Source organism: Paramisgurnus dabryanus, chromosome 9 (genome assembly GCF_030506205.2).
Source record: "Paramisgurnus dabryanus chromosome 9, PD_genome_1.1, whole genome shotgun sequence".
NCBI lineage: Eukaryota > Metazoa > Chordata > Actinopteri > Cypriniformes > Cobitidae > Paramisgurnus > Paramisgurnus dabryanus.
In genome coordinates this window covers 7,521,717-7,548,821 of record NC_133345.1, presented here as the reverse complement: position 1 = coordinate 7,548,821, position 27,105 = coordinate 7,521,717, and the positions used below count along the sequence as shown (strand labels likewise).

Below are 27,105 nucleotides of genomic sequence, written 5' to 3'. Positions count from 1 at the left end.
CATTATTGGGACCATCCCTGAGGAAAGCCAGATGAGATTTTGATAGAGCAAGAGGGAAGACATTAATGATTTCAACATGCTTTTCATTTATTTGGCAAAAAAAGAGAATGTGTATTGCCATCTACATGAACTTTATGTGCATTTTTAGCACACAAAGATAACTTGCATTTATTAAAATGCCAACTTCAGTGTAGCTCTTAGATTTATCACTGAGAGGCTACTTTAATACTGAGAGTTTATGTGGACGAGAGAGAAACATAACCTTTGCACCTGTAATATTTAAATCTCTTTAAGTCTCTTTTGTCCACTTTTGACCACATCTGTCCTGTTTACTTTGAGGGGCAATTTCTGAAATAAGATCGCGGAACTTTCACACGCTAACAAAATGAAACTACGCGGAAATCAGCCGCTTTAATTTTATCAATGAAAGGCTAAAAATAGCGCTGAATACGAAAAGACGTAAAACTTTCAGTACCTCAGATTAGATAAATGGTCGGAGAGAAGGCGGTCTCCTGTGGCTGTTCGAGCACATTCAACCCATAGACTGCAGTTCAATCTATTGTTTTATTTCCGCTGTCATCATAGGTAACATGAAATAAAAAAATTTCCACACACCAAATTTATACGACGCTGGCGCATCCTCCAACTGCGGGCAGACTTCCTTTTTTCTCCCACTTGCCATTTCTACACGTAACATAACCTGCAGTACTTATACTCCAAACCAGTCACCTCTTCTTTGGCGCGAAAGGGAAACACGCTATCTGAGGTCACATACAGGGCATGAGACTACATTGCGCATGCCATGAACCGCTGAACCGTGCGGCACACACGCGCTCCGAACCGAGACAAGCGAACCGAACGGTTTGGATTTTTTTCATGGACCGTGCCACCCCTAACCCCTAGTAATAACCTATTGTAATAATCAAATAAATACACTTAACTATGACAAATAACCTAATGGGTTAAAATTAACACTGTAAAATTGTCAGTAAACATGTTTCTGTGTACAGTATGTCTATGTCAAAGGTTTGATGGATTCAAGCGTTGTTTTCATTTAATTCTTTTTGCCCAGAAGTAAAAAGTTAACTTTTTTAAAAGACTTTGTCAATGTGTGTGTCTAATAATAAGGGTGCAGGTGAGATAAATGGTGTCGGTAATGCTGCGTGATGCCATTCAGCTCTACGCCTTGGGTAGTCAGGAGGAGAATGAGAAAAAATATTATCATTACCATTTCATTGCAAATTGTTTTAGCATGTATATTGAAATAGCCCCTGTGGAGAATATGAGTCCGCTGAATTAAATTAGAAATTTGCACAAAGAGGGTGAAGAAACAAAGGAATTGACGGCCTAGTCGGGGATTGTGAGAGCGGACAGTGTTAAGTTGTGTGTTGTGTTGTACACCTCTGAGTTGTGGTTACGTCTGTGCTACCTTCAGCAGATTTGCCTGGTTATCTGTACTTCACTAGAGTGTGAACAGTAAAATCAATATTTCACTTTTCTTTCTGTCAGCTTAAGATGGATAGAGGCACTCTGGCCTTCACACATACATTCAGTACACACACACACACACACACACACACACACACACACACACACACACACACGCACACACACACACACATATATAAACAACCCAATGTGTAGCCAGTGATCCAACTTGAGCAGATAATGGATTGCACGCCATACTTCTATAAGTGGACTTTAATGAATGATGGATATTATCTTTCTGTCTCATTTTTGCTTTCTCTCTCTATTTTTGTGAATCATCATCATTCTTCTTCTTCCTCAGCCCTCTTTTCTTCTAAGGTAAAAAGTGACTCAGGTGTGGAAAGAAGTGCGACACATTAAATAAGAAGGGTGCTGGATGTGAGAAGCTATATGATTATATAAGCCATGTTGTCTATTATAAAGAAGATAGCTATGTCCCCACTTTCTGTTATTACCCAGAATGCTTTGCATGGTGATAGAATTCAAAGCTAAGAGTATTGAACCTGCTAACTCATAATGAAAAGTGGTTTGGAATCAGTCAGTGCTATTATTAAGCCATCATGCTTATTGAACTGGTTTACAGGCACATTAAAGATGCGACAGTAAAGTGTCTTTAAGGTAGAGAATGTAATTGCTTGCTTTATGAGGTGATAAAATGCACATCAATTTAGGCACGCACATACATTAGGGGTAGTGTCTGAAAATCAGCATGTGCGCGTTTGTGAAGGTATGTGTGTGTTTTCTGCGGAAGCTGAGATGAATTCATTTTCACCATGCTGTAAAACAGGAGACAAACACCTGTTATGCGATGCCTAGGGAAACTGCGGGGCGTAGCAAGAACCAGAGACACAGAATGCCATCTGTTTTACACTCACAAACACACACGTCGGTGAATACACGTATGCATACGAAGCATTTAGCAAAGGCTTGGCTTAATAAGAGATGACCCTTATGGTGAATATTAGGAGTTTGACTGTACACTCACGGATCACTAGAGCCTTGCTATACAAGATTTAAAGTGGTAGTTCACCCAAAAATGAAAATTACCCCATGATAAATTCACCCTCAAGCCATCTTTAATGTACAGTATATGATTCTTTTTCAGACGAACATAATCAAAGTTATATTAGAAAATATTCTGGCTGTTTCAAGTTTTATAATGGTAGTAAATGTTTCTTCTGATTTGAAATCCAAAAGCATCCATCCAAGTAATCCACACAGGGTTAATAAAGGCTTTCTGAGGGCAATCGATGCGATTTAAATAACAAAACTTTACAAACTAAAATAACTAGCTTCTGGTACAGTAGGATAGCAATGTAAACTTGAGTTTACAAAGACCTTAGAAATCCACAAAAATTACCTTAAAAATTTGAGCAAAAAATCTTGAAATATCATGGGGTGAGAAAAAAATCTTGAAATAAGGCTATATCCACACGAAGCCGGTGCATTCCCTATCCGAGAAATTTTTTTCCTTGCTCTAAAAAATAATCCGTAAACCAACACCACTGAAACCGACTGAAAGCGGTGTAGTATATATGCCGGACCAGTATGGGGTGCTGTAATTCTGCCACAGATATACACTATACACTGAGAAGAAGACTTTGAGCATGCGCATAGCCAACGTATGGTGTTGTCCATTATCGCTTGTTGGTCACCACAATTGCATTGAAGCAATAGATTTTGCTGTAATAAAGCTAGTAGGCTTTAGTAGCTTCTGTAGCACGAACACAATCACGTAATCCGCCGTTATTGTTGTTGCTGTTACGTGTGACGCTTCCGACACGTGATGTGATGACGTTTTCGCTTCACAAAATATACGGATTGGCTGTACAGACGAAACCGCAAGGGTGTCGGTTTCAGATTTATCCACTTTAGGACCCGGTTTCAAAAAATAGCGGATTCAGTCTCCCAAAACGCCGGATCCGTGTGGATGAAACGCCAATACGATAACAAATTTATACGTATACAGTGATACGCGTCTCCGTGTGGACAGCCCCTAAGTTTTCTTTCTTCTTAACCTGTTAACCTTTTTCCGTTTTCTGAACCCCCCCCACAAAAAATGTCATAGCCAAACTAAAATAGATACAGTTTATGAAGTCTTTGCACTAAAAGCATAAGTTTGGTCTCATTTGAAAGCAGACACTTGGAAGTTTATTAAGAGGTGAAAATTAGTTACTGTCATAATGAAAAAAGTTGTTATAGAGAGCTTAAATTATACTTCTTTATTAACTACACCAAACATATATGAAATATTGTTATAAAAAAACTAAATGAAACTGGCCTTGAAGCAATCTAGAAATGCACTGCAGATAAAGCCATAGGTCATTTTTTGCAGTGTATGCGGCTTCATCAACCAGATGCATTTGCACCAGTGGGGGCTGGTGACTTCTTTTTTCGAGGGCGCTTGATGCGAAGTGAATGTATGTGGTTTCTTTTTTCAAAATATGTGTTCTGCTCATTGAGAGATCTTGTGTGCATCACGTGTCTTTTCAAAAAAGTCCCTGCTGCAGATGCGTCTAAAGGGTTAATGATAAAAGAGACGCTCGCGTTTTCCAGATACTCGCATAATCTAATACGTAATCAGAGTTTACTGTTAAGGGAGTGTCTTGCGTGTATTTTGTGAACGTGAGCGTCTATTTTATCATAAATGGTTTTGACGCATCTGCAGCAGGCACTTATTTTGACAAAACATGTGATGCACATGGTTCACATGACCCAACAAACACATATTTTTGGAAACGCAAGCAACACACATGACACTCCGAACACTTATTTTGAATTAGCGGCCCTCAGATGAGCAGTCACAGGCGCCACCGATTTACACTTTCATCTGAAATGTGTTCCACCTCCTAAAGTGGATTGAGTGATCAGATTTAAATCGGTCTCGAAAATGTTTCGGAGGGCATTTACACATGGGGCCTCAATTATCAACATTGCGTAGAAAATTTTGACCTACACTGTAAAAAAAATCCGTAGGAATTACAATGTAATTGCAGCTGGGTTGCCGGTAATTTACAGTAGATTTAAATTTATGTTATTTACTGGCAAGAGTTTGTTCAAAGTTAAATAAATTTTAAATATTAACAAGTCTTTATCTTTACAGAATAAAACTATACAATAACAGCCTCATGCAAAGCATTCTGGGGACCTGAAATCATCATCAACCTTTTTCTGGGTTTGGCTTCAGATTTTGTTTCCCAGAATGTTTTGCTTGATGCTGTTTTTTAGTTTTAGGGTGTTTTCACATATACACTGTTTAGGTCGGCCCAAATGACGTGTCGCTCCGAGTACGGTGCGTTTGGGTCAGTGTGAACACAACAGCCGCACTCGGGTGCGCACTAAACGGACGCTCCGAGACCGCTCTAAACAGGTGGTCTCGGAGCGGCTGTTGCCGAACTCTGGGGCGACCCACCTGTGGTGTGAACACTGCTGGACCTCGGGCAGAACCAAATACAGGAAGTTCTCCACATGTTTGAGCCACTGGGCTTTCGTTGTGACGTGAGCCGGGTGTTACATTGTGGGTTAACAACAAACAAGCCAATCCTGGTCCGTTGCATAGAGATTCGCGGTCTCCTTTACGTTTGAGCTGATGATTTTATAAATGCATAGCTGTCCTCCACACACAAATAGTGACATTACAGGCTTTTAGCAAACGGCTCCGTGAGAAAGGCTTTAATAGAACAGCTACTCAATTTCGCGTTAAAGCAAAGAAACTTCGCAAAGACGTGCATCGTTTATCTCCACATCTTGATAGCTGCGCTCTCCCTGTCAGGCTGGTTGTCGTGGAAACGTGGGGGTGGTCATGAGACGGTAAGAGCTGTCAGAGACCAATGACAGCGCTGACCGCTGTCACATGGTGTACGGTGCGGCATCTCAAGTAAAGTAAAAAATATATATATGTGAACACGGCCCGCACTAACTGAAAAATGATACAATGTATTTTGGTGCGCTCCGAGGCCGCACCACGGTGCGCACCAACATATGTGAAAACAACCTTACTCTGTAAAGACAAAGACTTGTAAATGTTAAATGTTCATTTAACTTTTAACAAAATGTTGCCAGTAAATAACATAAATTTAAATCTACGGTAAATTACCGGCAACCCAGCTGCAATTTCTACGGATTTTTTTTACAGTGTACTAATGAAATTTAGTATATGCTCATGTATAAAAAATTGTGATTTATCAAACGTGCGCACGTAGTTCGTACGCACATCAGTAAGTAATCCTTAATGAGAAATCCCACTTGTTCTTAAGCACCATGCTTGTGCACGTTCATGGTCATTTGCATTCCGAAATGCCTCCAATGAACCATATATGGTGACAACACCTCCCGTTATAAGTTACGTGGTTGTGCTTTTTCCCTCACCGCAATTTTGGCAAAGGGAGCAAAAAAGAGGAACTTTACAGACAAAGAAATTGTGTTACTGGTGGATGAGGTTGAATCCTAATAACACATACTGGAATGACTAATGACAAAAGAAAACAAATCTGCATGGGAACATGTTACCAGTGCGGTTTATTCCGTTGGGTATAGAGGAAAGAACACTTCTAGAAATAAAAAGTGGTTTGACATTAAATTATCAGCAAAAAAAAAAAAACGCGTCAAAACACACTGATGTGAAATCAGTGCAACTAGGAGGACAGACAACGGCAGAACTTTTAACCTTGGACAGCCGCATAACCTCATCGGCGCGCTCTTTGAAATGGTGGTCTGCCAACACTTCTAATAAAGCAAGATAAGCCATTGCACTGTGGCAAGCGTTTGTCGAAGCTTTCATTTATATGAGTAGACACCAATTTGATGACAAATTACAAATAAATCATTAACTTCAACACTGGTTTGCTGTTACTATATTAACAAATTGTTTTTAATACCTGCTTGTGGATAATATATACACACCTCTGTACACACTGGGAATAATCCTCCTGTGAAGTGTCGCTATTCTACCACTAGATTCTGTGCGTAAGCATGCTCCGAGGTGTTCATATATTTACACACATTTGTACGTTTAAGTGCAATTTGAAAAATTCCACACTTGGCGAAAAACTGTTCCTACGCACACTTTACGCACACTTCTGTTCGTACGCACACTTGATAAATGAGGCCCTTGGTCTTTTTACGATCGGATAGCTGTCCGATCAAAGAAAACGCATGAAGTGACCAGGTGTAAAAAGGCTCTAATATACATTTTAATTGCAACATATTTCTTTAAAAAAAAAAAAACAGGTAATATTTTGCTTGCAGTTTCACAATGACGCTTGTTATTCAAGTTATGTATTTTAATAAAAGAAGTTGTTGAATTATTGATTAGAAACACCACCATAAAATTGTCACTGAATATTATTCTACAGTGTCAAATTATGAGTTTGAACATTACATACTCGGCACGACATTCCCATAATATTCCATCCGTGACCCTGGGAAGTGATAAAACACTTTCACACTAAGCAGTTTAATTCCTCTGGGTTTTACTTTGAGTCTAGTTACCATGTGTAATCCTGAATGTTTCCCTTTCAGGCAGAATATTAAACACTGGCATTGGAAAAGAAGGATAAACATGCTGGCTAACCTGCTCAACGTCCTCCAAAACTTCACAGAGAGGTGAGTTTAATCTTTTCTATATTTCATTGACCACTAGCACCCTGTGTTAAATCGCATTCTGGTTTATATTCAAGATTATGATGATATTTTAATAACTAAGCTTCTGCATTTTCATTCATGGATTTATTCTGTCAAACAAGCTCTCTCTTCTCATTTCTGCTGTGTAAAATCCCTTATTCACTCCCTGTAAATCTTTTATATTTATCAGGCCACAATTAGATCCCTGTTATTAACAAACCTGCAAGAAAGGTGGATTATGATCCTCTTTGTGCTGTTAGGAAAGGAAGGGAGGTGGTAGCCAGGCGAGAAGTCTGCAGAGGATTAATCCTACTGAGTCACTGTTATAATCGAGTAAATTATCATTATCTTAAGTGCTCCCCCGCCCCAGTGTTCCCTCAAACGTGTTTGCATTCAAGTAGAGATATTAGTATGTTTTAATGCCTGCTAAAAGGCTTTGGCTGTAAATAGCAATTTTTCTGCTAGATTAATCTTAGCTATCTGTTTTTAGCTTCTATGCTGTTTTTTCCTTCATTCAGCTCTGGGATTTTTGAACATGCTCAAACTGATTTGAATTTGTGAAAATTACATAAAAAATGCCATAAAATGAAAGTATCAAGCTTCAAATAGTATTACTTAAAAATATTAGAAATTAAGATAAAAAAATGTACTCCTGTTACTGTACATACCATGTTAAAGAACACTCAAATAAAGGTGCTACATGCGTTTCTTAACAGCATTTTTTAAGCCCAATTGATGTCCCCATCTTGGCAGCGCACCCACCACACGTCATTCCCCGACAACCAAAAATGGGCAAAGAGGTGAACGTAGGTGCCCGAGGGCCTGCTCGCTGAAACCACGTGGCCTAGTTTGACGATAGTGAAAGCAGCGGTAGTTCACCTGTCACTCAAGTGGCCACGCCCTTAATTATGCAGAACTTTAAATGGGACAATTGAATGGCAAAATTAGCTATATAGACCAAAACCACTTTTTGTACCAGGCTGTAAACATATTTTCCTTCAGTAAAGTTGGACATTTTAACATGGGGGGTCTATGAGAGGTCCAGTCGATGAATTGCAGTTTAAGTCACTTCTGTGTAGGATTCACGAGAGAGACCGGAAGGTTGCTAGCCTGGTTAAAACCAGACCATTCTTTTTTAGATATGAAGGCTTCGAGTGTTGTTCTTTGCTCAGGTTTTAACAAAAAAGTTTAAATCGCTTAAAACATACCTGATAGCTGATTCGAACGAGTGATGTTTTACTGCGGCATCCATCTGTGTAATGTACAAAATCTGCTTTACAGTTGCTGCTGCACTGTCGTCATCGTGTAAAGCCCGCCCCAACGTTTCTGATTGGTGCCGCGTTATCTTGGCATTAGAAATGGGCTTGAATGGCCTCCTTGCCAGACTATTTGCAGAGAGTTGTCTGGATTTTCCCAGGCTAGAAGGTTGCCCTTGGTAAAGTACTGCAATCATGATCCCATCTTCTGTTCTTTTCCTCCACACCTGTAGGGGGCATCACATGCTATTGTTTGTCCTTAGGCATAAATATAATAAACTGCCGCCACTCATCATTTTAAAGGCGTAATAGCCGAGGGGTGCAGATATAGATATGAGAATAGAAAGGCCAGCACTTCTGTCATCCACAGAGATACGCCGTAGGAGAATGTGGTCGTAAAATCTGTAGTGGCTGACTAGGTGCTGAGTGAGCAGGAGTAAACAAATTATTTTTCACCATACACACCACTTTGCTTTTGTGTGTATGCGTCGGTCTGTTTTTGTGTGTGTGTGTGTTCCTAAAATTGACCAAAGGATAAAATGTAAAAGATGGTGCAATGTATCATTTATTACTACGATTAAGCAACATTAAAGGAAAACAGCACAGTTTTTTAATATTTTCCTATGTTTTTTTCTCAACTTCGACAAATTAATACATACCTAACTTATTTCAATGCATGCACTTCATCTTTGTACAGGGCGTTGTGAATGTGTTAGCATTTATCCTAGCCCCATTCATTCCTTACTGTACGTTCACACCACCACAGACTTGAGCTTCTAAAGAAGCTCAGGCCGCCCGGTCAATGGCGCTTGTCAAAAAGTACGGGGAAGCTTGTTGACGCTTTGACCGCTCTGAATTCTGTGTCACTATGAAATGTTAACAAAAAACAATACATTGACATTAGAAACCTTTTATAATGATAGCATTATAATGGTCACATTTGGTCTGGAAATAAATAATAATTAGCTTAACGATACATTGTGCAGTCCTACTTTCTGATTAACGCTCTGGTCCCTCAAAACGCGACGATTTTTGAAGCAGAAAAAAAAATTGAACTAAATTGTATGGCGGAGGAGCACTTCGTTTGCAGCACTTCGACCTCAGGCGCAGTAATATTGACGGATGTTTGAGCGAGAGTGGGAGTAGTCAGAAGTGATGAGCTAACTGCGCGCCAAGGTGGAAGTGCTGCAAACTAAGTGCTCTTCCACCATACAATAAAGTTCTCATTTTTTATCTGCTTAAAAAATCGCCAAGTTTTGTTTTGTGCCACCATACTTACTTGTGTAACTACTCACATAACAGTCTTTAAATAGGGAAAACATGGAAGTGTTTGGTGGCTTCTAAATTCATCCCTGTTTGGATCCTAAGTATTGAATGGGGCTAGGCTAAATGCTAACACATTCAGGACGTGCTTACAAAGATTAAGTGCACGCATTGAAAAAAGATAGGTATGTATTCATTAGTCTAGGTTGAGGTAAGAACATAATAAAATATAAAAAACTGGGGTGTTTTCCTTTAAAATGTCATGGATTCTACAGTATCTTGGTTCTTGGGGATGTTTTACCCCCTAATATGCAATTGTTAACTCACCTCTGTTGTTGCCAATATTACATTTTTTGAAGGAAAAGCAATCTGAAGTTGTAAATCATTAAAAAGCTTGTCTTAAACATGGTTTGTGCATGTTCTTGATATAATATGTTGATATGTTGAATTCGGGAAAAGGTAAATAAGTGGTACAATACAGAGCACAGTGGTGTTTTCAGCCCTGTAGACCCTGTATGCTTTATTTCGAATCAGGTTTTGAAATTGTTGCAATGGTGCAGTTTCTTTTTGGTTCGGTTTGCTATGGGTGTCTTCCCATTGGTTAAAATACACGTCTTATGGGTAAATGTAGTGTTGATGAAAACATTTTTACCCTTGGGTAAACTATTCCCTTAAGAAAAGTATGAGATCTAAAGGTTGCTGCAGTAATAAAGGACGAATTGTGTGTGTATGTATGCTTTGTGTGTTTTGTTAATTAATCGGGATGGGGAGGATGTGATTGAGGTCAGAAAGGTAATGAAGAGATGTTCTCATTAATGTGCATCTGTAGATATGAGTGTCTCTTCAGAGGACCTGTATGTAATCGGCTGTCTCTCTCCGTCTGATGCATTACCTCAGTCACATGTCCATGTGTGAAGGGGGTCAGGAAAAAATCTGCCTATATAACCTCATTGAGCGAGCAGAAAATCACGCTACACTCCAGTGCTCGTGATCTGAAAATTAAAGCACGTCTGGAGAGTCCACAGGTGCAAATTTATTAAAGAAATAATTCACCCAGAAATGAAAGTTATGTTATGATTTGCTCTCTCTCTCTCGTTTCGCTCGACACTGTTTCCACCTTGGAACATAAAAGGAAAACTTTCTAAAAAATCGTACTGGTTATTGTGTTTCATGCATTTACAATGAATAAAGACTGGCTTTTAAGTATAAAAACGCACCATAAAATGGTCATAAAAGTAATCTATTTGACATATGACTATATGTGTACTTTCCAGTCCAGTCTCCCTGGTGTGTCTGTAATAGTTCATGAGAAATAGAGTTATGTCTAATTCATGAACAAATGCTTCCTTTGGTTCAAATCTTTTTAATTAATTACATTATGTGAAGTTAGCTGGTTCTTAACTTTAAATGACTTCACAGCTCACTTCATTTGAAGTTTATCAGTAAATAATGACTTTAATTTCAGTCGGTCTTCCCCAAAAGCTATTCTATGACTTCAGAGGACTTTTGCTCTCACTGTATAGATTATTTTACGGTACTATAATGGTCCCTTTGTGTACCTTTTATCAGCTTTAAAACTCCCCATTTATGAAATTGCAAGAAGAGGGACCATTAGTACATAATACAAAGTTTCTTTTAAAAATGAAAGTTACAATGAGAAAGAAGTATTAAAGATACACGTTCATTAGTTCGAAACCCAATCAGCTTTCAGACCCCAGCAAAAACAACAAACAAATGGACGCGGCATGACTCTTTGTAACTTGTTTTCTTGTTGAGCTTTTACCTCACCATGTAGGCCTGAAGCTATTCTTTGTGCTTTCCATTTTATTTCTGATGCTATGTGTTTATTGATTGGTCAATAATGTCTAGACTTGAATTGATTGAGGTCTTTTATGTCTCCATAGTGGGGTTATATTGGAGCTGCATGCTTGGTAATGATATTAGCCAGGGCTTAGGTTTGCCCACACTCCCACGGACATAAACCCACACGCAAATACAAAGCAGCGTTGATGCATGATGACCCAACAAGGGTTATGGCAGGAGGTCTAATGTCTGGCAGGTCCTGCTGAGGTCGGTTGTGCTGGACTTAATGGACAGTCAATTTGAGTGATTTTGCTGGCCTCCATCCTGTGTGTGTTTGGGTGTGTGTGGGTGTGTGTGTGTGGTCCCGGTAATACAAATGCCCCCACAAAGATACCAGTGATTTTTTTTACATTGTGGGGACATTTTTTGGTCCCCATGAGGAAACAAGGTTTTAAATCAAACTAAATAGTTAATTTGAAAATGTAAATTTGCTGAAAGTTTTCTGTGAGGGTTAAGGGTTGTGTTGTGGGAAAGGGATAGAATATACAGTTTGTACATCTACATCTATGGAAAGTCAACAGGTGTTTTTTAGGTCTTATTTGTGCATCCTTGTTTCTTTTCCTCACTTTCTTTTTTCGTGTCTTAGCTTTACCTCCTAGGATGTGGTGAGAGGGAAAGAGGCGAGAACAGAGTCGTTGAAGTATTAAGTAAAATGGCATATCCTCACTATCTGTATAAAGTTCATTCTTTCAAATGTGCAATAAAAAGTATGAAATTGAAATGAAAAACTGTCATCTGTTATGGAATATTGTGGTATTTTTCTACAAATGTGAGCTATGTTATTTAAAAAAAAATACTGCCTTCATAATTTTTTTTTTCAAAAACTCAAATCTCCTCCCCTCCTCAAAAAGATCTCTCTTTACTTCAGGTCATAGGTTATGGATGGGTGGGCGGGGCCCAGGTAAAGATAGCAGGGATTAGCAAATAGCAACATGACACAACTTCCAACAATCCAATCAGTTCTCAATGGAGGAATTCAAGTCCAGCCCTACTTTTTTTTTATTTCAGAAGCCATTTAACTTGGATATACGTCACTAGGAAAATAAGACAATCTCTACTTTAGTTTCACACTGTTTTTAATGTAGTGAGGCTATGAAATCGAACTAAAGTATTTGTTTAACATTATTTTTTTGTATGTAGTATGCACTGTAAAAACAAAGTTAAAACAACTTGGTTTTGAAAGTCAATTCAGCCTAGGCCATCTATTTTAAGTTTTGACTTAAAATGATAAGTTGAAGTACAGCGGGGAAAATAAGTATTTGACACATCAGCAATCAGTAAGGGTATTTCTAAGTGGGCTATTGACACAAAAGTTCCACCAGATGTAGCCATCAAGCCAAATATTGAATTCATACAAAGAAATCAGAACATTTAAGTATACAAGTTGAGTCATAATAAATAATGTGAAATGACACAGGGAATAAGTATTGAACACATGAAGAGAACAAGGTGCAAAATGGCATAGAAAGCCAGATCATCATCTGAAATCTGTCAGTATTGAGAGAGAAACCCTGCCCCTATCAGTACTAATTGATACCAGCTGCTTTAGTCCTAATTGATGGCCTATAAAGGCTTCTCATTACCCAGGAGGCACACAGGAAAGAGTTCATGATGTGTAAAAGCAAAGAACTCTCTCAAGATCTTCGTAATCTTATTGTTGAAAAGTATTTTGATGGGAATGGTTATAGGCACATTTCCAGAATGCTGAATGTTCCTGTGAGCACTGTGGGGGCCATTATCCGGAAATGGAAAGAGCATCACTTCACCATGAACCGGCCACGATCAAGTGCTTCACGTGATTGTGGCCCGAGGAGTCCAAAGAATAATTAGGAGAGTTCTCCAAGAGCCAGAAACCACTCGGGCAGAACTTCAGGAAAGGCCTTGCATCAGCAGTACTGTTGTTTCAAAGAAAACTATAAGCAATGCACTGAACCACCATGGCATCCATGCACGCTCACCACGCCTGACTCCGTTGCTGAACAAAAAGCATGTTGAGGCTCGGTTAAAGTTTGTGAAAGAGCATTTGGAGAAGCCTGTGGATTATTGGAAAACTATAGTATGGTCAGATGAAAGCAAAATCTAACTTTTTGGCAGTCATTCTACACACCATGTTTGGAGAAGAAATGGCACTGCCCACCACCACAAGAACACCATACCAACAGTTAAGTTTGGAGGTGGAAGCATCATGGTTTGGAGCTGCTTTTCAGCAAGCGGTACTGGCAGACTTCATATTATTGAAGGCAGGATGAATGGAGAAATGTACCGAGACATTCTGGATAAAAATCTGCTGCCATCTACAGTACCAGAAAGCAGAAAATGTAAAGAGGGTGGACATTTCAGATAGACAATGATCCCAAACACAAGGCCAAGGAAATAATGAAGTGGTTTCAAAGAAGGAAATTCAATTTGCTTGAATGGCCCAGTGAGACAACTGAAGACCAAAGTTCATAAAGGAGGCCCAAGGAACCTTCAAAGTTTAAAGACTATTTGTGTGGAAGAATGGGCCAGAATCACTCCTGAGCAATGCAAAATACTGGTCTCTCCATACAAGAGGCGTCTAGAAGCTGTAATCACCAACAAAGGCTTTTCTACAAAGTATTAAATAAAGTGTGTTCAATACTTATTCCCTGTGTCATTTCACTTTATTTATTATGACTCAACTTGTATACTTAAATGTTCTGATTTCTTTGTAGGAATTCAATATTTGGCTTGATGGCTACATTTGGTGGAAGTTTTGTGTCAATAGCCCACTTAGAAATCCCCTTACTGATACTTATTTTCCCCGCTGTATGTCAACTTATCACAGGTCAAAATTTAAAAAAGTAGGCCTAGGCTGAATTGACTCTCAAAACCAAGTTGTTTTAACTTTGTTTTTACAGTGCATACTTTATATAAGAAAATTAAGTTAAACAAATACTTGAGTTCGATTTCATAGACTCACTACATTAGAATAAAGACATTCTTAAAAGTGCTCTAAACATAGATATGTCTCTATACATACATTTTAAATATACTGACTGAAGTGAGTCTATATTTACAATAATTCAATGATGAATACTAACATGTGTGGGTGTGTGATCAAAATCGCCATAGTCCTCATATTTGTTTGTAAAATAATTTCTTTACACTGACATCACCTGTCCCACACATGAGTCGGCTCCAAAATGTGAACCTGTCCAGGCTAAAGTCTCATAATCTAATTATTAACTTCTGATTTCAGTAATTGATATTAATCGTTAGCTAGTTTAAAAGTGAAGATATTATTAGAAGATTATATTTTCACAGATTGTTCTTTAATTTATTTAGGATAATTTTAAGGAAAACAGAATATCACAAAAAAGTGACATAAGCTGAGTTTTCACAAACTTGGCGGGCAACAATTTTTCCTAGCACATATTCAGTTTCAGTCATGCATAAATTCAGTACAGTACTGAAGGCTTGCAAATGCCATTTAATTTGTTGACTTTAAAGAGAGAAAATCACCCGGAACGGAGAACAATGTTTCCTTGGGCCTGCCTGGCATACGTTACTGTGCACTTTTGACACGGACACATACTGTACTGGTTTTGTACTTTATATTAACAGCCTGTTGACACACCTTTTGTGTTTTGCTTTCTCAAATCCTTTCAGTGTTTGTTGTCCGTGTGCCATATAGACTTACCGTCTCTCTCTCTCTCTCTGTCTCTCCCTCTCTCTCTCTCTCTCTCTCTCTCTCTGGTCGATGAGATAAACACAGTTTGAATTATAATCCGTAACAGTAACACGCACCTAATGCATTCTCTCACTCTGAAGTCCAACTTTGGCACGAAGTGGAAGAAACCGAGAGACACTGAACTGTCAACCATGCAAAATGAACACAATAGCCATTATATTACAAGAATCACATATCAGTCCCATAACACTGTGATAAATGCCAACACAAATAAAAAACACTGAAATAAAAAGAACAGAGGAAAACCAACTTATAAAAAGGTGCTGAAACATCAAAAGAGGTCCTGAAGAAACAGAAAACAAAAGACCGGTGTTCCCTTCTTTTTTATTTTTCTTGCTTTAATTTTTGCTTTTAATTTCTGTGTTATCGTTTGCCGTCATGTCAAGCTGCCGTCTGGGTCATTTCATGGCACCTTGTAAAGATTTTCCCCCACCGGCACAGCAACCTGCTTCACAGTCAATTTTAATAAATGATAGCTGTCCCTAAAGCGCATGTACCGACCAACAAACGCGGCTAATAGCAGGTGATGGCCAGGAAATGTGAAAAAATAGTAAGACCATGCTGTAGGACCAGGGTTATTTTTAGACTCGCTCTTGATCAGTCATGTGTGGCATCTGCAGATTGTTATGTCTTTCAGCACCAGCGCTCTTAATTTATGAGCTCAGATTTTAGGAGAGAAGTGCTAGGCATAAATAAATAATTCACTGATAAATCTGTTATCACTTTTATTGTGCTCTGTCAAACAAAAAATATATATTTAAAAATCTTCATACTGGTTTAAGTAAATAAAATACATCAGGAGCTGTCACCATCATGCAAAGAACAAAAATATTCCACAAACGTATATTTGTGTGCACAAAGACAATACAATGGCTTTATTTGAATATCAGATTCCCTTATGGCTCATGTTGGATATATATGATAAAAGCTACAGTGAAGGGCAAGGTCATATAGATCCAGTAGGTGTGATTATTAAAGCCACATGTGTGATTTCAGAAGCTAAAAATCCCCCACTTTCTCCTCTTTCTCTCTCCGCTCCTTTGATTCTTGTTACCTGCTGTTTCCATCGTCGAGTTAAATTTATAATTGATTTAAAAAGGTGAACATACATAATTCATTACAGTTTGCTAATGAGGTCTAAAAGACATTGACAGATCTGGCTGAGTATTATTTTTCTACAAGCCCACAGTTAATTGATACTCCCAATGAATATCAGCCGAGGTCTGGACCTTGTTTCATTATTGATAGCAATTGATTAACTTTGATATCGACTCCCACAGACACATCTGTGTGAAGGCAACTGCTGCATAACAGAGTATTGGATTACTGTGGTCCAACGTTATCTCATCTCAGCATTACTTCGGTTCCTTTTACTTTCTCTTTTTTTGTTAGAACAGCCGCCTTTGTCTCTTTGGTTCTGAAAGCTTTTACTGTCATTAAATCAAACATGTGACCCATTGAAAGTCTTCTGGTGTATAGTTCCTCATTGACCTTGCTGTCATCAATATTAACGATGCAATTGATGGGTAGATTTCTTAAGATGATGTAATTGATGACTTTGCCTCCAAGAATGTAAGAAAGGTCAGAGTTTAGAGGAGTTTAGTCTTTAGTGTTTGAGACCATTTATTTTGTGCATGTGAATGTTTTATTTAAATTGATTATTTGTGTAGTTCCAAATGTATTTATAAAGCAAGTACGGCTACCTAATGATTAGTCACGAATAATCGTTTGCAGAATAAATGTTTTTGTTTACATAATATATATGAGTGTACTGTGTAGAATAATTATGTAAATATAAATACACACACATGTATATTTGTAAGAAAAAATTATATAATAATATATACACTCACCTAAAGGATTATTAAGAACACCTTTTCAATTTCTCATTAATGCAATTGTCTAATCAACCAATCACATGGCAGTGGCTTCAATAAATTTAGGGGTGTGGTCCTGGTCAAGACAATCTCCTGAACTCTGAACTGAATGTCAGAGTGGGAAAGAAAGGTGATTTAAGCAATTTTGAGTGTGGCATGGTTGTTGGCGCCAGACGGGCCAGTCTGAGTATTTCACAATCTGCTCAGTTACTGGGATTTTCCACGCACAACCATTTCTAGGGTTTACAAAGAATGGTGTGAAAAGGGAAAAACATTCAGTATGCAGCAGTCCTGTGGCCGAAAATGCCTTGTTGATGCTAGAGGTCAGTGGAGAATAGGCCGACTGATTCAAGCTGATAAAAGAGCAATTTTGACTGAGGTATGCAGCAAAGCATTTGTGAAGCCACAACACGCACAACCTTAAGGCGGATGGGCTACAACAGCAGAAGACCCCACCGGGTATCACTCATCTCCACTACAAATAGGAAAAAGGGGCTACAGTTTGCACAAGCTCACCAAAATTGGACAGTTGGAGATTGGAAAAATGTTGCCTGGTCTGATAAGTCTCGATTTCTGTTATGACATTCAGATGGTAGAGTCAGAATTTGGCGTAAACAGAATGAGAACATGGATCCATCATGCCTTGTTACCACTGTGCAGGCCGCTGGTGGTGGTGTAATGGTGTAGGGGATGTTTTCTTGGCACACTTTAGGCCCCTTAGTGCCAATTGGGCATCTTTGGGATGTGGTGGAACGTGAGCTTCGTGCCCTGGAGGTGCATCCCACAAATCTCCATCAACTGCATAATGCTATCCTATCAATATGGGCCAGCATTTCTAAAGAATGCTTTTAGCACCTTGTTGAATCAATGCCATGTAGAATTAACACAGTACACTCACATATATTATGTAAAGAAAAACTTTTATTCTGCAAACGATAAGTCACGACTAAAAAAGCAAGTGATGAATGTTGCTTTTATTGCTGGTGTGGGGAAGCAATGTATTTGAAGTACTATGAAATACCAGGAATCCTTTTTCTGTTTTGAAATTTTCTTTAGCTAATTTTGGTTCCCGGAATGCTTTGCATTAGGTTGTTATTTTATAGTTTTATTTTGTATAGATAAAGACAAGGGGTGTCCCGAAGATTCAATGCATCGATAGGAGAACCCTACCAATCTCACAGTCGAATAGTCACAGACGTGTTATGTAATGAGGATCATTCAGTTTTACATTATCATATAACAGCTTTCCCTAATATACAGCCTAATGCTATGCAAATAATATCTGGAAAAGTAGCTTTTTAATAACTATTTTTAAAATGGGAAAATAAATCTAACAACCCCCGTGACACTCCATATGCCAAACAGTGTCCAGGTTAATAAACCATTGCAAAGCAGTTGTCTCTTTGTTTCTGCATGTTAAAAAGACAAAGATTCCTGAAACTGCATCGTCAGTTTCGTCTTCATTCATCACTTGAAAGGCAGTTTTGGTCACTTTATCAGAAAGTTGTTTCTGTGTACTGCTTGTAAAAGAAAAGAAAAGTTAACCATTTGTTGACTACCTGGTCTGGTCCCCCTCATATACCCATGCACACACACACACACACACACACAGATGATTCGAATATAACTGTCGTCTATAGGCAAGATTCAGCAATTCTGATTTGAATATGTAAATGTGTTATTGTTTACTTTGGGGTTTGTACCTTTTGCATATCGTTAACATGTACTAATACACACTTACACACCAAAGTAAATGTAAAATTGTAAATCGGACCATAGTTGCTTTTTAACAGTGTTTTAAATGATATGGAAACTAATGTTGATTTTCAGGGTTTTAATGTCAGGATTTTCCAAAATATAAGTAAAGTGTAATAAAAAAATGTATTTGTTTACAAGAGCAATTCTGTTTCACAGCCCTGATATGTACTTGAATAAACTGGGAAAAGGTTTCATTCACATACAGTAACATTTAGAGGCATTAGCTATAGGCCTAATAAATGTCTTCATGACTTTTACACGAACGTATGCATGCAATATCTATCTGTGATGTCATTCTTGCTGTTATGTCAGCCCTATAGCTCTGTTTTTAGTCCTGTCCTAATGATGTACATTTCAGTCTCATTTCCACAGATCATTAGAACAGCTTTCATATTCCAGGAATGATTGTGTCCGTCTGTGTGCCATTATTAGTAGTAAATGATTCCTCTTTTGGGTATGATAATGTCCTCTGATATGCCAGTCGGCTATGTCTTGATTGTAAACCTGATCCATAATTGTTGTATCTACTGCCCTGCTATGCAGGTCGACTGGCATTTAGTAGTGTTAATTGAATTGAGGAGACCAAACACCTGGTATTCTATTTGGTCTGCATATTAATTAAGAAGCTTAATTAAGTTGTCTGTGCCATCTGCATGAATAATTAACAAATCCCTCTGCTTTGGACTATTATACACATACAAACATACACTTGAAGGCCCTGTACTCACGAACACAGGTATTTTTAAAGCCACAGCTGATCATCCACACGAAAGTGCAGTATCAGGTCACTGAAACTGAACCTTTGGCTTGGAGAAACCTGAGACTTTGGCTTGTGACGTCGGAGTGCATGCTGTTATCTCCTTTGTTTGATGTCAGATTGTGTGCCGCAGTCTTATTTGTTTACATGAGGCAAATCTGTGGAATGGCTTCTAATTGGCCAACATTGCTTTACAGTTATATCGCCATCTGTTGGTTTGGCATGCTCTTGACAGTGCTTAATTTTTTTTATAAAAATACTTGTGTATGTGTGGACTAGACCTACGACAAATATGTATTGAAAAATAGAAATGTTTTCCCTTAGCGTTTGTGAAAAATTCCATGTACACAAAAGTTAAACTATTTTGAGATTTGACCGCTGCACTCACGCTTTGCTTGACGCAACAACAAACCACCATCACGTGGCACAAGCCATTGAAATGAATGGGTTTCATAGCGCAGCGCACACCATGTCCTATGTGAAAGCCGCATAAAAGATCCACGTTTACACAGATCTACAAAGATGACTAGGCCAGTAGATGGCGAGGTTACATTGTAAAGAAACACTACATCCTGTGCACATACACATTCTTCTACAGAGCGATAAATGCAAGCAATCAAGGTGGTAAAAGCAACAAGCAGTTGGATGATATTTTATTTAATGACCCTGGACTAAAAAGTGAAATTTTTTGCATTTAATTAGTGAAGCATTAATAAACTCAGTATCTTGAGCACAGGGCTCGAAATTGTGACCAAATGGTCGCGTTTGTTTATTGAAATTTAAGTGGAGCGACCTAAAAATATATTTGGGAGCGTTTGTGTGAGTGCAGATGATTGTTGTGGTGCGACCTGTTTTAATTTCTTAACAAAATGTTAGCATATACTGTGAAATAATTAGCAAATGTCTCATAGAGACCAATGAAACACGTATAAGTTGTCAGAGTTCACGCGGATTTCACTGTTTCATTAAGAAATGTGATTATCATATAATTATATACTGTGATAATTTGTAATGACACACATATATTACTGTTGTATAGTCAAATCTACTTTTAAAATAATACAAATAATAATTTTAAATAATTTTTATCACACTATAGTAAGTAATATAATTACACTCAAAAGATTTCTACTTTTGTTTTTTATAAACAAAGTTTTGTAATGCAGCACTTTGACAAAAAATAAAAATGCAATGTTTTGATGAAAAAATTTATTCGTTCTGTTTTTATTTTATTATTTTAGAAAAAAAGAAGTTATAATATAGCTGAATAACTGAATTTAAAATAAATTATTTTAAATAACATTAAATGGTTTTATTGGGCCCCAAATTTACACGTTTTAGACATAAGAGCTTGTTTAAAAATGGGCCAGTTTAAGCAACATGATCTCACAGCAAGTCGTGTTATAGTCATGAAAAATGTGATTAATTTATTCATGTCCATGGCACGAAATTGAGCTTTTTTTGTTCCTTGAGCACGAATGTCTTTAAGTGTCACTCAGCACGAATTTCTTAAATAGATTTTCATGTCCGTTGCACAACTTTCTTTGTTGTGTCATTTTATGTATTGTTTTCAATTTTTTCCTATTTTTAAATTATTGTTGCTCAGGGTTGGAGTTAGAGTTGGGGTTTAGGATGTCTAAAAATTAGGGTCGGGACTCGATTATAAAATTAATCTAATTAATTAGAGGCTTTGTAATTAATTAATCGAAATTAATCAAATTTTAATCACATATAAATATTTGACCTGAGAACATTGAGAAGTTCTTTTTTCACATGGATTTTTAGTATACCATGAATAATGACTGAATACATAAGCTTAAGCAACAAAATATTGTTTATTTTTGTTCAACCAAGTCGTTGTACTCGGAGTCGGGCTAACGCCCACGCTAGCTGCTATATGTTTTGCATTGAGATGATACTTGAGGCTCGATGTGCTGTGGTGATATGCGAATTCCTTGTTGCATAGCTTACACACAACCATGCTCTTATTGACGCTTCCATCCAACCAAAAAAATTCCCATCCACGGGGCCAACCAAAGCGATCTCATCAGCTTCTTCGTTCATGTTCACTGTGGTTTGTTGTTGTCTGAAGTAATAATGAACGCTTGTAATTTTTAACGCGTTAAAGTCCCGGCCCTACTAAAAAATGTAACAGAAAGTCATTCTAACCCAACTCCGAGCGACAATGGTAAGAAAATAGGAAAAAAACTATGAGAAAGCAATACATAAAATTCCACGGAAAAAAACTTGTGCCACGGACACAAAGACTATTTATAGAAATTTAGTGTGACTTGTAAAAGACATTTGTGCTCAAGGCACAACTTTCCGTAAGATCAGTCTGAATTTATGTGTGTGGCAAATAACCTAATCAAGTTTGATTTTTCTATCTTTTAATCTGGTGGTGTTCTTATGATTTTTAATGGATCCTCCTATTTTTTTTTTTTTTGCTGGTGCTCCTAACTTTTACATTTGGGAGCACCAGTACCTACTAACAAGTTAATTTATAGCCCAAAACATGTCTGCATGACGTGTTTGCGTAGTTTAAAGAGTAACTAAACCCTAAACCAACTTTTTTAAGTTAATGATCTGTAAGAATTGGACTTTATTAGTGCTGTTCATTGATTTTAGTAAGTTTTTTGACATTTGGATATAAAGTGTTTCAATACTATAATATATGGTGTAAAAACGTCTGAGTGCTGCCCTCTTCAGGTTGAACGGTTGCTACTGCAGTTGAATTTTCCTATTGGATGTTGGGTCCAAAAAATGACTCATGACGTAAGCAGGTTCAAGATCACCACGCCCTAGTTACGTTTTCACCACACACTTGGTATGAGCTTAGTTCATCCCCTCTATCTCCGTTGGGATCTGCCCACTTTTCTTGCATTTTTCAAATATTGCCAGTGGGTGGAGTCAGGCTCTGACCAGGGGTTTAGTTACGCTTTAAACAGACACGACAATGCAGCGTCATCGTCAAAAACTTTGACGTCAAAAACCCGTCTTCAAAAGTGTGCATTTCCAGGACCCCAAAAAGCCATTGTCATGTAAATAAACAGCCAAACTGCATAAAAACATTCCTTTGGGTGAAATTGTTGTTACGTAAACAGCCAACATTCATATCAATGACAAAACACTATCACATGGACCAGTGACATCAACACAACATGCTATATTTAAATGTGTGTGAGTATTGTTGAGATTTGAACGTAACAGTGGAAGGAGGGATTTAATGCACTTATTTATATGAATTCTCACACAAAGCTTTCATGTGACTCCATAAGACTTAAGTCCCTTGGACAGCATTTATTATGCTTTTCAGAGCTCTTCAAAGCAATATTTGTCCCCTTCACATTCATTTCATTGAAAAAACATATTTTTATCAGTATTGAGAGATAAAGAGATTGAGACAAACTGAACGTATAAACAAAAACAAAGAGAGAAATGAAAAAAGGTAAAGAAAGCTGGAGACGTGTCAGAGAAATGGCATATATAGTACCTACTATTTTAACGGTCGATGAGTAAGTACTTTATCAAATGTAGTACTGTCACAGTATGCGATTTTGGACACAGAGCATGATCGTAATACAGAGGAGAACAAAATGGACAGGGACTAAAGATCAGTCACAGTGACGGACATAAAGACTCACAGCCAGACAGACATGATGGCCAACTGATGTCCTAAAAAAAAGACAGAAGATCTTGGCATGGTACTATACGGAATGGCGATGCTCTCTCAGCAGTGGTCTGGAAACACAATCTGTCAACATAATCTTTCCACCTCTTCTCAACACCGCAAACCCGTAAGCACACGCATAGATGCACAAAGATGCATACCATCTTCATGCTCACTTGCAAGGTAATCTTCACAATTTTCTGGTGGACGTTCTAAATGTTTTACCCTATTCGTAGACACACGCCCCATTGCTCACAATTTCTACAGGACGCACACAAACGCACATACGAATGCACACTCCGGCGTTAAAAGGAAAGCTGATGGCGGCTCTCGGCCCTGGCTGCAGTGTATGATTATCATAATCAGTGATGCAGGCCATAACTATCTGAAATATGAGAGGTAGCTGATGTGCAGAGGACACAGACGCACTTATAAATCTGCACGATTAGAATAACAGCAGCCAGAGACTCAGTAATTATACTGATCAACTGTCCCATTAACACTAATTACACCCATGTGGGCCAAACCTTGTGCGTGTCTTCTGCAAAGGTGTGTGTGTGTGTTTGTATACTTATTTGATTAAAGTGTGTGCAATGGTGTTTGAGGGGGGAATTCTCCTGATAGAGGGCACTCTGTGTCTTTGATGATATGATAAAAGCACTCGTGTTTGACAGGGATTGGATTGAAATAATTGTCAATTTAATTTTAGTTAGCCACAGCTGCATTGTAATGCACATGTGCACTCTTTCTTTACCGTCCATTGTGATAGAATCTCTTGAATCTGTAAACACACCTTCTCTGACTCCTACACATCCCATCCAATTAGATGACACACTTGTCTGTCTTTACGGCATTTAGATAACAACAGGAATTAGCATATCATTAAAGTGACACATGGAATTTGCATTTCATTTGCATAACTCTTCAGCAGTTTAATGCGACCTCTGGCGTAGACCCGGAAATTATGAAAGAACACAGTTGAAACCTATCTGTACATGTGTCATGAAGTCTGACCTTTCTCAAAAGCCCTTGGGCCTACAGGTCATACCACCTATATCCCAGCAATATCTCCGTTAGTGTCACATCTTCTTTTCCTCATCTCTGCCTCTGAGATCAAGTCCCCTAACACTTCTCATATATTCACGTCTTTTTATCTGTCTGTGTGTACAGTGGATACTCACAGTTGATTTCCATAGAGCTCTCTCTTTTTCCCATTTCATCAAAGCAGACTCTTTCTCTGAGTGTTTTTTTTGGGGGGAAAGCTCAAGCGCTTCTCATCTCGGGCTTTGAGAATGAATTTTCAGAGATCATGCTGAAACTGGATAGTATTCTTTTGCTGCTTGACTTATGTCACATCTCGTTCCATCGTCTCCAAAACATTGCAGCAATGGTTTAAAAAATTAATTTAAACCTATTTCTATTATATTAAATTGTAAAGATTTTTGAAAATTCCCACTCTCCTTGGGTTTTCTAAAAAGGCATTAAAACTGTATGAACCAACCAGAAGCATTTCGGCACGACTCACCCAAGTCATTTGGTGCTTTATAATAGTCTTGTTCGTGTAACCCAGATATGTGAACATACATTTTTTATTTCTATTATGCTTACAAGTATTTATACCAAATCTATGCAGCTTTGGCTTACATGAGCACCCACACTTGAATGTTTAAAACAGCCTCAATTTCGAAACGCAATGAGAAGCTACGGTAGAGCAGTTTGTCCATTTAGGGCTACAGTAGAATCATGACGCTGACTTCCACATAAGGAGACCCATGGTCTATGTAGATAAAATAGGCTCATTCTAAGGTAATAAAAACAGTACAGTTCATCATGTAACGTCTTCATACACCAGTGATAATATTGTTATGGATATTATATTGCATTTCTGTCAAGAGGTGCTTCTAAATGTTACACATTGCACCTTAAACATGGTTAATACTGGCAAGAAAAGTATGTGAACCTTTTGGAATTTCATGGTTTTTTGATTAAATTTGTCATAAATGTGATCTGATCTTCATCTAAGTCTAGAATATTGACAAACATAATTGGCTCTATCTTACACCCGGCGCAATGCAGCGCAATGCGTGACGCAAGTGTCTTTTGCTAGTTTCCACCCTGTGCAATTATAATTTTCCCGTTTAGCGCCACGTTGTTTAAATAGCAAATGCATTTGCACCCCTTTTGCGCCCATGGGCGTTCTGGTCTAAAAACGAGGTGTGTTCAGGCGCATTGTTGGCGCGTTGCTATTTTGAGGCAACTAAAATAGACTACGCCATTGACCAACAAAAACCTGCTCTAAAGTCTAAGGCGCAATAGTGTTTTTTGTTATTTATAGAGTGCTTTAGTAATATACGCCTATAAACGAGACGACAACACGGGTTTGCTTAACACATACATGAATGGCAGCAGCACAAAAACGCTTTTAGATATGAAAGAATAAAGGATTGAATGTAAAAGATTATTATTGAGTCTCTTGGACATAAATGAGGACTAATTGAAATGTTAGAAGGCGCAAAGAGCTGCTTCACCTGTAGCCTGGTAAGTAAATAAATGCTTTGCTTTAAACAAATGCATCTGTTTTTAAATGTTTTTTTTTTTTAAATGCTACCTCACGGATTTATTGTATATGATGACTGTAAATTATTTTTTGATGATATTGGATAGCCATACATTTAAAGCAATTAAAAGCCTGCTATTTTACTTCCATGACTAAAAGAAAACGTGTTTTAAAGGTTTTAATAAAAAATAACAATTTCAATGCATGTGAAAAACAACACAATTATTTAACATTAATCCTAAACTGGGGGATCTTCTTCCTCCGCTTAGTTTTTCGGTTTACAAAGTACGTCATTTAAATAGATATTAGACATAGCGCCAGCGCAACTTGCTTTTAAAGGGGATGAGAGGTGAGACTCTCATTGGTTTATTGCACATTACGCCCAAAATACTCAGATTACTCATTAAAGGAGTAGTCCACTTTATAGATGGGGCCCATTGACTTACCATAGTATTTTTTTCCTACTATAAAAAGTCAATGGACCCCATCTTTAAAGTGGACTACTCCTTTAAAAAAGAAGGACCAACCCTTTTCGACCATGCGCTCGGCGCACAAACCATTTTTCCCGTCGTTAAATTAGCAAAAGTGGATTTGGACACGCCCATTTAGACGTTGCGCTGTGCGCTTTAGACAATGCGCTTAGATTGTAAAAATAGGGCCCAATGTGTCTAAAAATGATTACACTAAAAATTCTGATCTTTCATGTCTATTGAACACACTCATTCAACATTCAAAATGGCGGATCAGACCTGCACATCGTTGAGAAGCAATTTTAGCCCATTCTTCCTGGCAGAACTGCTTAAGATCTGTCATATTCATTGGACGTCTCATGTGTATGGCTAACTGTAGACTGGTGAATTTCTAAAGTCTTTAAAACAACTTTCTAACCCTTTCCAGTTTTATGTAAAGCAACAATTCTTGATCGTCGCTCCTGTGAAAGCTCTTTTTTTGGCGAGGCATGGCTCACGTAAGCGTGTTCGTCTTGTGCAGAGCAAACTGCAAAAATTTGAGGCTTTTTTATCAGTCAAAGTAGCTGTAGTCCACACCTCCAGATGTATTATCTTAACCAGACTCCAGGTGTGCTAAAACCTGACTGCAATTAGCTTTGTTGAGGTCATTAACTTGAGGGTTCACATAGGCTGTTTCTCAATTCCAAGAATGCATAGAATGGACTTGCGTTCTTGTGGAGATTGGTCTTGCCAGGCGGCCTTGGAAGAACGAACTCAGAAGGTCGCGAGAACATGCACTTGTGAGAATTTAGATGTGTGCGATCTTCCTGCTG

The 27,105-nt window shown here is 38.1% G+C and overlaps 1 protein-coding gene across 6 annotated transcripts in view; it reads left to right on the top strand.

The window, feature by feature from the left end:
• Positions 1–7,008: 7,008 nt before the first annotated feature.
• sphkap (SPHK1 interactor, AKAP domain containing) overlaps positions 7,009–27,105 on the top strand; it is a 75,928-nt gene continuing 55,831 nt past the window's right edge. For 3 of the 6 annotated variants that reach the window (XM_073815694.1, XM_073815697.1, XM_073815693.1), the window contains exon 1: positions 7,009–7,092. In XM_073815694.1, the coding sequence (XP_073671795.1) occupies positions 7,049–7,092 (44 nt within the window). In that variant the 5' untranslated portion in view covers positions 7,009–7,048. The remainder of the gene's footprint in view (positions 7,093–27,105) is intronic. The other 3 variants (XM_073815699.1, XM_073815698.1, XM_073815695.1) reach the window with 1 other exon arrangement.